At 40.1% G+C, this 15,311-nt stretch overlaps 1 protein-coding gene across 1 annotated transcript; it reads right to left on the reverse strand.

Moving 5' to 3' along the window:
* Positions 1-4,936: 4,936 nt before the first annotated feature.
* LOC143847148 (Got1/Sft2-like vescicle transport protein family) lies at positions 4,937-11,724 on the reverse strand. Its single transcript, XM_077355860.1, has 7 exons — positions 11,562-11,724; positions 11,302-11,374; positions 6,293-6,384; positions 6,131-6,211; positions 5,620-5,717; positions 5,448-5,523; positions 4,937-5,288 (listed from the first exon to the last, which is right to left on the reverse strand). Exons 2-7 carry the CDS (start codon positions 11,327-11,329, stop codon positions 5,256-5,258), a joined length of 408 nt encoding a protein of 135 aa, XP_077211975.1. The 5' UTR covers positions 11,330-11,374; positions 11,562-11,724; the 3' UTR covers positions 4,937-5,255.
* Positions 11,725-15,311: the final 3,587 nt, after the last annotated feature.

Raw genomic sequence — 15,311 nt, forward strand, 5'->3', positions numbered from 1 at the left:
ATCAGAAGCAACTTGCAATTTGCAAGTCATTCAGATTCACAAGTCTAATCAATTTTAGGTGCAACCGACATTAATGTATCACCTCATATTAGGAGGCAAGATTAGGGGCCATACATCAATCTTAAGTTGTTTCATAATGTTGCAGTTTGCAAGCAACGTAAAAGCACATGTTTTTTGTTTTTTTTGTTTTTTGAAGATATGAGAGCAATCTTTCGAGTAGCAAGCAGTGATGAAACAATTACGCCTGGACACTAACAAGATATATTGACCTTGTACTGATGAAAAGGGCACATCCAATTTTGTCGAAATGGGGCATATGACATGATATGAGCAGAAATACAATGGGAGGTTAATTAATAGTCAGGACCAACTTGCAATTTGCACATCATTCAAATTCACAAGTCCAATCAATTTGAGGTGCAACAAGCATTTACGATCTGAAACACATCTCCTCGAGGATGGTTGCTTCGGCATGAAGCGGTGTGAGGTTTATCACTCCGTCTTTAGTTGATCACTCCATCTTTAGCTACCAGTCTGATGCCGAATATATCTTCTTGATAGCGTATGTGGATGATGTTGTCATTACAGGGAATAACAGGATAGGCATACAGAAACTGAAGACTTTTCTTCTGATAGAATTTTCCACCAAAGACCTGGGTGGTCTTAGGTACTTTTTTGGGATTGAGGCAACTTATTATCATAGTGGACTTTCATTGTCCCAGAGAAAATATGCGTTAAGACATATTAGAGGAGACAAGCACCTTGGGAATGAAACTTGTTGCCATGCCTATTGTCACGGGCCTTCAGTCTATCAACCAGGTCCGTGCGGCACTTGAATAGCCCCGAGGCAAAGCAAGTCAGCCAAGCAAAGGATGACGGCTCAAACCTACAAAGCAGAGTGCAAAAGGAAAATTAAGCATACAAGCACACAAAGATAATAGGGGAACAGAGAAGCCAAAAGTAATCTTTATTGCTAATTCTCAGACAAGTTACAGTAGGACTATGCCAAAAGGACTGCAACTCCTAAGGGTCCCTGATTGCCCGTTGACTAGAATGGAATCCCTGCTAGGTAAAGAGCGAGCTTTCAGGGTAAAGAGCTTTAGCAACCTACTCACATAGCCAGGAGTGCCCACCAAAGGTGCTCTTAGCGACTACTTTCTCGGACGCAACGAGACGAGGCGAGTTTGGTTTTTAATACCGACTATGTCCCTACTACAACATATACATTGACATGACTATGGTGGACATGACTACTACATTTTACATTGATAGACCGAATCACGGGCCATAGGCCATGCGAACAGCGCTAGACAAAATGGCCCCGTGACACTCCCCCAGCCAATTACGTCGACGCCCTCGTCGACATTGCGTCCATGTAAGCATGTGCTTGATCGGTGAGCTTTTCCTTGGGTTCCCACAGGTGGCTTCTTATTCTCGTAGGCCTTCCCACTTAACGAGGTACTCCGTTGTTGGCCTTCGAGAACTCCCCCGCGGCATGACACGTTCAGCCATGATAGCCTCAATTTCACGTGTGAAGGAAGTTGTGTGCAGTTCTTCACAAACTGATGTGTTCCTGCTGCTGTCTTCTTTATCGGCTCAATACGGTTTCAAAAAACTTATATGAAAGACAGGATGGAGCCTCAGCCAAGAAAGGAGTTGGACCTGGAAGGAAACTTTTCCAACTCGTTCAATGATAGGAAGCGGGCCCTTATATTTGCAAACCAAGCCTTTGTGTACTTTGCGGGTGAACTTCAGTTGGCTTGGGTTGAGCTTGACCAACACTACGTCTCCAACTTTGAAGTTTTCTGGCCTTCTATTTTGATCTGCCCACTTCTTCAGCCTTCTAGATGCTTTCTCTAAGTAAGCTCTGACAATATCTGCATTTGTGTGCCACTCTTTGGTCATATGATAGGCAGGGAGACTGCTCCTTGTGTAGCCAGCTGCGATGGAATGAGGCGTGGACGGTTGTCGACCGGTAGCCAGCTCGAATGGGCTCTGGTTAGATGCAAAACTCTTTTGCAAATTGTAGCAGAATTGGGCCACATCGAGCAAGTGGACCTAATTTCTTTGGTTGGCACTAACAGATGTCTCATATATTCTTCAAGGAGGGCATTGATTCTTTCAGTCTGTCCGTTAGCTTGAGGCTTGTAAACCTTGACTCTCTATCACTGACAATGTTTTGAGGCACTCCCCAGTACTTCAAAACATGACTATATAGCCTAGCTACCTCTTCTGCACTACAATGCTGGGGTGCTGGAATGAATATTGCATACTTGGAGAATCTATCCACAACCACAAAGATGGAGCCAAGCTCTCCCACCTTAGGTATACTAACAATAAAGTCAAGGGAGACACTCTCCGAAGGTCCATTCGGCACTGGCAATAGGTCTAAGAGTCCCAATGGCTTATCTCTTTCCACCTTATCTTGTTGGCATGTGAGGCAAGTTCGGACGTATTCTTCCACATCGTTGCTCATTCTAGGCCAGTAATAGTTGCGTTCCAACAAGGCGAGGGTGCGGTGAATCCTGGGATGCCCAGCCCACAGTGTATCATGGCACTCCTTGAGAAGCTCCTTCATTAGGTCTCCCGTGCACGGGATGTACAATCGACTTCGCTTTATGACTAGGAGGCCCTCTTGGACCCAGAAACGTCGCGATTTTCCTTCCTTCACAAGTGGCATTAAGGCTTGGGCAAAGAAGTCTTTCTCAAGTCCTTAGCAAATGTGGTCGTGTAGGCGGCTTTTTAATTGGCACACGAAGGCTTGTTCTTCTAGTTTCATCATAGCCAACTCTGCCTTTTGGCTTAGGGCATCTACCACTTGATTAGATCGGCCTAGCTTGTACTCAAGCACCATGTCAAATTCTGCAAAGAAGTCTTGCTAGCGGGCCTGTTTTGATGATAGCTTTCTTTGGGTATGGAAATAGCTTGGCCACATTGTCTTCTTCACCACAAACTTGGAGCAAGAAGGTAGTGTCTCCAGACCCACAAGCAGTGCACTATATCTATCATCTCCTTCTCTTGCACCTTGTACCTTCGTTTAGTATCATTGAGTTTGTGGCTTTCATAAGCAATGGGGTACCCGTCCTGCATGAGCACACCCCCAATAGCATAATCGATGGCATCGATCTGGACCTCGAAGGGTAAGGCATGGTTTGGCAATTGCAACAATGGTTCCTTCATTACAGCGCTCTTTAAGTCCTTAAAGGCTTCGTCACACCTTTCGGACCATGACCAAGGGCGATCCTTCTTTAGTAGGCCTGTCAAGGGCGCGGCCAGGCTAGAACATTCTGATATGAACCACCGGTAATAGTTGACAAGCCCAAGAAAAGATCTAAGTTCTCTCACCTTGGTTTGGAGCTACCAGTCTTCAATGGCACAGACTTTCTCGCTGTCCATGCGAATTTCTCCCCCTCCAACTTCATGACCGTGAAACATGATTCATTCTTGAGCAAAGGAACACTTCTCTAATTTCACATAGAGCTGATTGCTTAGGAGAACATCAAGAACTTTCTTCGAGTGCCCAAAATGTTCTTCAAAGGTACACTACGACAAGTTTGTCTAGGAATTCATGGAACAACCCCTTCATCAAGGAGCAAAAAGTTGTAGGGGCATTGGTAAGGCCGAATGACATCACCAAAAATTTGAAGGCACTGTATCTGGTCACACAAGTTGTTTTAGGTTCGTCCCCCTCGGCGACCCACACCTGGTAGCCAAACCGAAGGTCTAGCTTAGAGAACCACCTTGCTCCTCCTAATTAGTCAAACAGATCTGCAATCGGGGGATGGGATATTTGTTCTTAACAGTTAGCATGTTGAGGGCTCGGTAGTCGATGCACAACCTAAGACTACCATCTTGCTTTTTTCTGGAATAGCACAGGGGCACCATAGGGTGCTTTCGAGGGTCGGAGGCATCCTGCTTCAAGTAGGTCGTCAAGTTGCCTCCTAAGCGTTGCCAACTAAGGAGGGGCCATTCTGTATGGGGCACGAGCAGGGGGCACGTTGCCAGGCTCTAACTCGATCTTATGATCCACTGCCCTCCTCAGCGGCAAAGTATTGGGTGACATCCTTGCTATTCCAGACAACCGGTCAAAAAGTGCTCTCTCTCTCTCTCTCTCTCTCTCTCTCTCTCTCTCTCTCTCTCCACACCTTGAAAGACAAAATCCCCTCCTTGCTATTCCAGAACCTTCCCTCATTTTCAAATGGACTGCAAAGGATATCAAACTCTTAATCAGAATATAGAAAAATCTTCCCTCGTGCAATCACTCAGACTGAGAGAAATTGAAAACAAAATAGGAGCAGATTTTGATCACAGAAAGAACACCGTTTTATCTCTTCCAAGCACCGTCTTTGGAACCACAGAATATATCCAAAGCAAAGAACTGGGAGTGGATCAAACATATGTTTCAATTTGGAACACAAAAAACCAAAATACTATTTTATTGCACAATGCCGAAGCACAAACACTGAAATGCTACTCGGAACTTCTCTCACCAGTTTGAAAATAAACCCTAATCCCTTTTTTGGGTTTAATGTATTTTTGCGGTTGTACAGGTAGAGCCCAATACTCATTATAGTTCCAAAGAAGTTTTGATCGGATTAGCGCAAGTAACAGTATTCAGCCAATAGAATGAATACCTTGATGTAAATTTTGTGAATTCGACTTCAATCCATCAATTAACGTCTCACATCTTTGTTTTTTTGTGGTTGAATCTAGTAGATATATGTTGATTTAGGTCATACAACCTTAAATCGAGTAAAAGAACTTAGAAAAATCAAAGTTCAGTGTATTCATGTGAACATGACATGATAAGGACCCAATTTCGGTCGTTTCAGTTAATACACTATGCATAGTGGCTGTATCAGCCGACACACTTTCTGATACGGGTATGTACCATTACCCTATCAGCCAGTATTTCGAACCATGTTACAATAAATCAGATAAGAAAGTCAGCTTAAAAGAATCCCCTGTTCAACTGATTCCAACAGCAGTAAATAGGAAAATGAAGTGCAATTTATACAGAAACGAGATGATCAACTTTAAACACAAGTAGTGATAAAAAAAAAACTAAACACAGGTACTTTAAATGCTGGAATGACAAAATGACTTCCTTCAAGTGCCACTGCGTATTCAATCATATGCTATAGTGGTTAATTGTTGTGATAGTTGTAGTACTCTTTCATAAAGAAAATCACTGCATTAGTTGCTATCTTTATATCCAAATAGAACAAGGGCATTTTCCTAGCAACAAAAGGTCTTCAACCAAAGCTCCTCCTCATGCGATCAAGAAACTGCAGTGAAAATGTAATAAGAAATACAAAAGGGGCAGTTGGAATCAGCCAAAAGAAGAAAAAAAATGAAAACCAAGTATTAAAGCCTGCTCTCAAAAAAAGAAAAGCCTGCCCCCAAAATTCCCCCACTCATGAAAACAATATAAGCATCGTTCGTACCAGAAACTGGTATTGTAGAATCCAGCCAACAATTGGAATTTGGAAGAGGAAAGCTTTGACAGAAGGCCAAAAGCCACTGAAAAGAAGAAAAAAAATAGCAATAAGGCAGCAAAAAGTTAAGCCCACAGGGAAGTAAGCGAAAGGAGTAAAAAGTTTACAACGAGAAACTAACCCAAAGAGAATGATGGAACCATATATTTCCAAGACGATACCCGCTATAGGCCAACGAACAAATATGAGAAGTAGCCCAGCAAGAAACGGCACAGAGCCCTGCAAAGGGATAATAAAGGTATAAGAAAGTATTTGAACTGCGGGTAACCACTTCTCGCCCCCTATATAATATTGTTCAAATACTCAGGGTCGATAGGAAGCATCCGTCACAATTCTGTAGTCAATTTGGCATAAGAGCTTTGCTAATCATACATAAAACCTGGCATTATACATTTCCATAACCTTGGATAAGAGAATTAAAGTATTAAAACTAGAAACAATACAAATATGCATTGCTTTTATCAAACATTTTGCCCATGCCATAGCCATGTTGTATATTTAACATAAAGGCTCTATAGACTCTAAGAAACCACAAACAAACTTCTCAAAACATTAAATTGATAACCACCACGCCTTGGGAACATAAAATACAAGCCATGGAAATCTTATACGAAGTTACCCTTTTTAAATACCTTGTAGTTCATTCTCCTTGTAAAGAGCTGCCATGTAGATCTCCAACCAAGTATAAGGGCTACCCCAGACAAGCAGAGAATCTGCGAAAACCAAAAAGACAATAAGATACTACTACAAATTACTCATGAAAAGAAAACGCTTACAAGGTTCTATTGTCTTACATTTCCCAAAGCAAGCAAGCCCCTGTCAAAGAAGAGAATAACACCTAGAAATGTGAACAGAATACCACAGACTATGAGGCCCAAGCCAACTTCTGCATTGTTTCACCAATATTATGTGGGTTAGTACTTAGTACTAGCACAATGCTAAAATCTTCACTATGAAGAGAGAAGCAGAAAATGAAAAGAATGCATGCACTAACAAGCTAAATGGGTTCAATAAGTTACTAAATTAAACAATATAGATTGCAAATTTACATTTATATATATACACATATGTATATGTGTATGTGTGTGTATATATCTATATATATACATGTACAGTTTTTGAAGTAACTAATAGCAAAATTTATGAGATCTATTTCAATTTTCAATGGTCCTTTCGCAGGCCACTGATCAGAGGGTCAGAAACTTCTGATTATAACAAGTTCCGAACCATTGGCAATACAGAGTGGGGCCAACCTGATGGATGTTCTAGATTGAGGATTCACTTTCCATGTGTTACGTGCAACAAGTCACTTTTCTACACGTAACATTTGAGAGAACGGTTTCTACACACAAGTGTAGATAAGTTATCTACACACTAGCTTAAAATAGAGTGGAGGGCATATTGTTTGGGTGATCCAAACCATTCATTTGATTGGCCCTCACATAGATAGGGTATCCACAAAAAATCAGCTCCATAGGATCATCCCAACCCTACGATTTGTGGAGGTAAAATGGATGTGTATAAACCTTCACAAATCTGTCCATTTTTTGCCTCCACGGTTCAAAGGGTTAGGATGATCCTATGAAGCTGATTTTTTGGGCATACCCTATCTATGTGAGGGCCCATCAAATGAATGTTTTGGATCACCCAAACAATGTGGGCCCCCACTGTATTTTAAGCTAGTGTGTAGATAACTTATCTACACTGGTGTGTAGAAACCGTTCTCTCATATATATATATATATATATATATATATATATATATATATATATATATATATATATATATATATATATATATATATATAATTATAAAACTAATTAAGTCATAAGTATATGGTTTGAATTCATTGATTAAATAAAACTATTAAGTCATAAATATATGGTTTGTAATCATTGATTAAAAATGACATTGAAATAACTGTACTGGATCTATGTATATAACCGGGTTGTTTTCTGGTGTTTTCCCCAAAATTTTAGTAAATTCTCAGGTAATATAGCTTAAGTTTTTGGGGGAAAAGAAGAAGTTGGATTTTTTAAGATAGAAGACATTATAGGAATATTACAAGTAATGTTTAATATTTCAGTATAGGGTAGAAGCCTCTATTGAACAACTAAGATGTAGCTACTAGCTACCATATAGCAGAAAAAAACTAAGGTACATATATCCTCAACAACATACAACAGAGGTATACTTACCCTAAGCTGAGTCCATATGTATAAAATATCCCCCAAGGAACCCAATTCATGCAATACATTAGTCTTATTTCTCCGAGTTACATCACATCAAAATCTAGGTTCTCAAACTAGACTTACCTAATGCAGATTAAGATGCTTATATGATGAAAGAAATAGACCAAGAGAAATCACACAAATGGTGATCTATATGACCAACCATGGAGCACGAACGCTCAAATCTGAATAAACATATCAAAACATCCAATATTTTTTTGAAACGCCCCACAAAAATCCACATATATGATCTAGAAAACCAACTATGAACCATACATTTAATTTTAACCATCCCTCCTTGTCTATTCCAACCTCTATCCTGGTGACTTCAAGAGACTTAGAACATAAACTAGAAACTAAACTAGAATTCCCAAGTTAATATTCACATTTTCCAATGGACTTTATTCTTTGATCTTCAAAAAGATTTTGAAAAAAAAAAAAAAAAAACCAACGCAGTGTTATAAAAGCCCCAATCCGGAAAAGCATAGGATGAAGCTTATCATGAAAATCACCGACATCTAGACACACACGAAGATCATTTCTAACCGTTAAACTATAAAAGATTAAATAACGCCATCTCCCTAAACTATAAAAGATTAAATAACGCCATCTCCAACTGCTTAAGCTTTTGGTGTAACTGGTTGTTTCACTTGGTATCAAAGCAAAAGTCCTAAGTTCAAAACTCCTTGATATTAAAAATCCACATGTAATGGCCAACCCAAAAGAGGGGCCGCATGTGCCACGTGTAGGCCAACCCTAATAAGAAGGGTCACACGTGAGGGGGAGTGTTAAAGTATAAAAGATTAAATAACGCCATCTCCAACGGCTTAAGCTTTTGGTGTAACTGATTGTTTCACACTAACTATGCCTCAAATTCAATCCACTAGTGTACTTCCCGATGTCTGATTCCTTAGAGCATAATAAACAGAGAATTGATTTCATTCTCTCCTTCCCCGTGATACATGTCACGATCATAATAGCGATTGTCACTCTTAGACCCACTATTCATATAACTATAATTCAGATAATTAGAAAAAGAACTATCTAGTTCACTCAGAAAAGAACTATCATTGTCAATCTCAAATATCTTATTTATAATGAGGTCTTCACTTCCACTGGTATTTCCAATAGCACGACCAAGACTGTTCATTGATTTACTTAGCCCACACCTGTGTTCTAACTCCTCGTTAGACAACATCGAATTGAACCACCATTTTTCCATAGAGCCTTCCTGCTCCCTATTTGAAAATACAATAAAATAACAATAGATGAATAGTCTAGCCTCGTCTTCGTATATCTCATGAGTCTTTTGTGTAGCTCCAAGATGTTTATTGCCACGGCCACCTCTGATTAGATTTATGCTTCTAAAGATGGAGTTTTCAATTGGCAAAACACCATTGCCAGCTATCCACAATGCCAACATTGACTTCCTACATCAGTCGACCTACTTGCAGTGCTAAATTCAGCAAAAACACGTCGTCATGCCGTTGGTTCAAACGTACAGCCAGAACTAGATTGTTGCATGTGTTTCACACAGCCATGATAGATCAAGTTTCCAGAGATCAGAAACCACCCTGATACCAAAATTGGAGCAAGCAAACAATCAAACAAGCACAAAAAGTTAAGTAAATGTATCTAACGAGTAGAGAGAACAAATGATTAAGGATTGGAATCATTCCAATCAAGATTATGGCTACAAAAGCTCTTCATTCCATAAAACTTAGGCCATTAATATTTCAGCAGTCAAGTCTCGATACTCTGCTTCTGCACTAGCCACCACATCATGCTTCTTGCTTCTCCATGACACTAAATTTCCTCCAAAAAAGGTGCAATACCCTAACGAACTGGTATAGTGGCCAGCCCATGTTCACAGCTAACGATATCAGCACGCGAACGGATGGGATTTTCTCAACTGAAGAAAATGTTTCAGCGTAATCTACACCAAAAGTCTGAGTGTACCCCTTTGCAACTAACCGTGCTGTCAAGCGTTCAACCGTCCCATCTGGCAGGAATTTAACCAAGAAAACCCAACGACATCCAAGAGTCTGAGCACCGGGAGGAAGCAAAACCAACTGCCAAGTACCATTGGAATGTAGTGCATCCATCTCAACATCCAGGCGGCACACCAACTTGGGTGAGATAAGGCTTCTGCAACACAGATATGCCATTAAAAAGACGCATCTGCAACAGATATAGGCACAGCAACAGAAGACAATGCAAATAGGAATGTATGATAAACAGGTGAAACCCGACCATAAAAAACAAAGTTAGAGATCGGATAGGCTACATAATGTGAACGAGTGCGAGATGCAACGAGATGCAACTAGAGAATCGATAGGAATGGAAGGAACATCAATTACCTGAGGGCCCAATGTGGATCTCAGACTGAGAATTAGGATGGTTGGGTGGAGAGATCGTATCATAATGAGTCTACACAATTCGCCGAGGATCACGAGTGTAAACCTGCAATGGAGAAGGTTTTGGGAAAGGACTATCTTCCTTGTAGAAGGTTATGGGAAAGGACTACAATATTTAACCCAACAGGGATAGATTCAGATCGAGAATTGTAGAGCTCAGGTTATGGTAAAGGACTATCTTCCGTCTCTCGAGGTATTCGATAACTAAGGGCATGTGCGGCAACACTTCTCATTCTCGCCTAAAGAATCAGGCGGAAACGGAGTGATTAGAAATTTTAGAAACGGTTATTTATCGCTCCGAGGAATCCTATTTTTTGGTCGAAAAAGTAGCAGAAATTTTGGAAACGGACCTTAGCGGGTCACGCGGGCGAACATGATTTTTGAGATTTTTTTGGCTTTCGTCATTCTCCACCCCTAAAAAAGGGGGAAATCTCGTAAAAGAATAGTTGCAGAACACACCCTAAAATCATGGTGAGGAAAGCAGGAAATCCAATGCTAATGCTCCACGAGATAGTATTTTTCTTCCCGGGCATTCGTCGTTGGCTTCAGATCCAAAGGCTAAATTGATTGGAAACATATTTTACTGTGGTGTCGGATGGGGATTAATTCGTGGGAAAATAACATCAGCTGAAACGGAAAAGTTGAAGTGCAGTCATTGTGGGGAGAAAAGACAGGTGATCGATATGTTTTACTCTCCGCATCCACACTTACTATTAAGACTGATGCATTCATTTCTTTCTCATCGTGTCCTAATAAAGATAGTGTGAAAATAGCGGACAGTCTATCTACCTATGTTTCAAGAAAGGTGGTTCATTTACCTCTGTTTCAAGAAAGGGCACCCTCAAGTTCTTTTGACACTATCCCATGTTTCTTCACATTCCAAGTTTCTCTTCTAACTTTTTACCTAAGAGTAGTCTTACTAAAGAACTAGGAGCAAAGACAAGTGAGAGCCCCATACAAACCCATTCTCAAACTGAATGTCATGTAGTAATCAATTGCAAAACAATGTTTAAGATCTTTAAAAGTAACAGAGTTCCAAGAGATCCATAGAAAGCATAAATTAAGTATTCTAACATGAATACGAAGCGCCGATAATTAAAACTTAAAATCTAAAATAAATTGCAAAATAATCCATGCATGAGTAAAGAATTTCACTTTTTCGCTCGCTAAGCTGGTAGGACATCCTGTTGAATACCAAATGAGCAAAATAAAATCACCTTCTGAGAACCTACAATAACAGCACAACCATGGTAGAACAAGATAATAACATAAATATGAGATTTATAAAACCTAGGGCTTTTTTTACCCATTCAAAAAAAAAAAACCTAGGGCTTTTGGGAACCCTAGGAATCGATTGGCTGTTCAGTTGGATCGAGAAAATTAGGGAATGATAAATATAGGGGAAAAAAAATCACCTCTATTTTCTTGGATTTCTTTTTCTTTTCTCTTTCAGCAATTCCTTTGCAACTGAAAACGGTAGAGGGGAAGAGAGTTATGGTTTTTCTCGAAAAGTTTGATTTTTGTTGCCTCGGTGTGCCGCCATCAAATTCCCCTCGGCCTAAACTGGGCGTAAAATGTGAAATGATATCTGCACAATCATGTTTTAATAAGGGAGATGATATCACCACAACTATGTTTTGTTAAAGACGTTAATGTAACTTGTCTTTTAGGCTCCGTTCACTTCATTTCCCTTTCCTTTCCAGGTGACATCACAGAAGGGAAAGGAATGAAGAGGAAAAGGCTTCGTTTTCCATGGAAGGCCTCTTTCCGATATATTTAATCGGAAAGCAAATCTCAAATAACAGGGAAAAAGTCAATTTCCATGCCATTTTTAGCCTTTAAATAAGAAATTCCACATCTGATAATAATTTTCCTTGGAAAAGAAGTGAACACAGAAATTCTGTCTTGTCAAGGTCTTGTCAGGGAAAAAAAAGGTTGCACCAAGGAAAATGAGTGAACAGAGCCTTAGTATTTAAATGGCTTGTAAGAGCTTTTTCGGAAATCTGTCTTTTCTTTCTGGGCTTTGCTAATGGCGAGGATAAATTCGTACCCCCTGTAGGATGATTCGCACCCCTTTTACACGTCGAAAAAAAAGTCTGCCACAATTAACATTAAAAGTGGCGCAAAACATCCTTAGGGGGTGTGAATTTATAATCGCCAGTGCCTTGCTTAAGCATTCTTTAGGTAAGTGAAGCAAAGTTTATGGAAGGGGCAAGATTTTGGATGACATGTAAACCTTAGGAAAATCATGAGCTTTATTATGTTTGGATGCAGGTTAACCCAGGAGGCAGAGAGAGAGAGAGGAGGATGATTACCTATAAAAGATTATCTATTTTGGGATATTTTATATGGAAAAAGAAGCGACGCCACGTATTTATATACGCAATTATTACACATTTTTGCTTAGGGAATGCTTGAGGATCCCTTGCAATTGGCATCCAAACAGTAAAAGCCAAGATGAATTAGTGAAAATATCAAAATATAGTTGTGCCAATATCACTTCCGTTCTTAAAATGTTCATAAAATTTACACCCAGATTTTTGTGAAAAGATGGGTGTATATTTTGTTTCACTTGATTTGCTTGGGACTTTCGCATAGACGCAATTTGTGGTTGGCTGTTGCATGAGAGAGCAGCCACCTAAGATGAATTAGATCAATAAGACAAAATACACTGAAAAGTGGGTCTGTGTGGCTGCTCTCCCACATGCAACAGCCAACCGCGATGTTGTGCTAAAGTCCCAAGCAAATCCAATACAAAGTTGGGGAACAAAATTTTGGAATGACAAAAAAGCCACTGGCACAGCATATATCAATGGGAAATGATATATATTCGCTACCAGAAAAGGGTAGTCACAACTCACAAATATACTAGGGGGGGTGGCCACAAAAGAAAGGGGGTCGATGTTATGTACACAGGAGGATATAAATTTTAATTTTGTTCTGAAATAGACAGCCTCTCCTCCGGCAACTTCATTTCGGTTTTCAATACCACTAAAAAATCTCTCTCTCTCCAAGAAAAGGAAACAGAAAATGTTTGTTATGTAACGGTCTAAGGAAAGGAAACTGAATTACCTTTTTGGCTCCCACGAAAGAGTTCTACTTTATTTTGAACCCATTTTTAAAGAACTCAAAAAAAAAAGAAAAAAACCTAGAAAAGCGCTTTCTATCTCACGTTAAAGGCATTAAGAGCTCAAGGAAGTAGTGATGCTCCCCTATTCTTCTTAATTGCCTGAAATCCAATCCTAGGGGACGGACCTTGAATTGAATTTTGGATACTCATTACATCCGTTGGCACGCCCACGTACTCTATACACATCATACATGCCGCACTCGACTGACCGCGCTGCATGCCTCGGCGGCGTAGTCAAAAAATGGTGCTTGGATCTTTTGACGGTTTAGGGTGAGTGGCTTTTGGATAGTACTCTAGGGGTGCAACCCGGGTCGGGTTGGATCGGGTTGACCCAACCCAACCCAATCCTTGCCTCGGGTCAATGATGGTCAACTTTGACCCAACCCCCCCACTCCTCCGGCCACACACACACACCTAAATCTCTCTAACTCAACTCATCTACCCTGTTTTATCCAAATCGGGTTGGGTTGAGTCGCCTTGGGTTTGGGTTCACCTAGAGCCTAACAAAAAAATACAAGAAAACAAAACATAACCCTAAGAAAATCATGATAAAATAAAAGGACGAAGATCAGGTCGTGTTGCCAAGGCCTCAACCCTAACCTAACCATAAATTAAATCAGGTTGGCTTTTTTCAACCCTAACCCAACCCAACCCAAATCGAGGAAATGCCAATATCATTTCCGTTCTTAAAAGGGGAGTGATAAATCGACTCCCCAAAATGATAAATTGACTCCCCATGTGTCTTTCTCTCTCCTCTAGGTTAGAGAGAGAAAGAGGAGAGAGATAGACACATGGGGAGTCGATTTATCCATTTGGGGAGTCGATTTATCACTGCCCTCTTAAAAATGTCGGTATTATTTACACCCAGTTTTTTTTGTGAAAAGATGGGCGTATATTTTGTTTCACCGGATTTGCTTGGGATTTTGGCATAGAGGCAATTTGTCATTGGCTGTTGAATGAGAGAGCAGCCACCTAAGATGAATTAAATCAATAAGACAAAATACACTGAAAAGTGAGTATGTGTGGCTGCTCTTCATGCAACAGCCAGCCGTGAAATGCCGTTACAAATCCAATACAAAGTTAGGAAACAAAATTTTGCAAAAAAGCAACAGGCACAGCATATATCAATGGGAAATGATATATTCGCCACCCGCCTCTGGTAGAAAAGGGTGGTCACAAGACTCACAACTCACAAACACACTTGAGGGGGTGGCCATTGCAGAAAGGGGGTCGATGTGATGTATACAGGAGGATAGAAATTTTAATTTTGTTCTGAAATAGACAGCCTCTCCTCCCGCAATTTCATTTCGGTTTTCAATACCGCTATAAAAGAAACCTACAAACCCCCTCTCTCTCTATTTCTAAGAAAAGAAAAAAGAAAATGTTTGTTATGTAACGGTTTGAGGAAAGGAAACTGAATTACCTTTTGGTTCCCACGAAAGGGTTCTTCCTTATTTTGAACCCATTTTCTTTTTTATTTTCAACCACACCCTCTTTGGATTTGCCTAATATCTTTGGAATTCATTTCTTTCTCTCAGGGGCCTTGCTTTGGGTTTGGGTCCTGGAGTATGGGTGTCCGATCCTTATGGCCTAACCGGAAAAGTACAATCTGTAAATCCAGTGTGGGGCACATAAGGTTCTCTACTGACAATCCCATCTAACTAGGTGCCACATACCAGCGCGGGATGCAGAGGATCTTCAACGATATCCTCCATAAAATATTGAGTGCTATGTCGATGACCTCGTATTAAAAACATAGAAGATAGCGGACCACTTGAGGGATCTTCGTTTTGTCTTCGAAGCTAAGGAGATAAAAATGAATCCAAAATCTTAAAATATTAAAATAAAAATGGGAAATGATATCGGCACAACCATACTTTAATATTTGCACAAAACCAGCTTATATTTTCCTTTTTAATTGGTTTTAAGAGCTTTTTCGGAAAAGTTATAACCCTTGACAGCTCTTTAAATAATAAAAGACAAGATGGGCCTGTGCAACTATTATCAAAAGATGGGTGTGCTGATATCATTTCCC

This window comes from Tasmannia lanceolata, unplaced genomic scaffold, assembly GCF_043159265.1.
Source record: "Tasmannia lanceolata isolate RefF3 unplaced genomic scaffold, GAP_Taslan_0.1 ptg000015l, whole genome shotgun sequence".
Classification (NCBI taxonomy): Eukaryota; Viridiplantae; Streptophyta; class Magnoliopsida; order Canellales; family Winteraceae; genus Tasmannia; species Tasmannia lanceolata.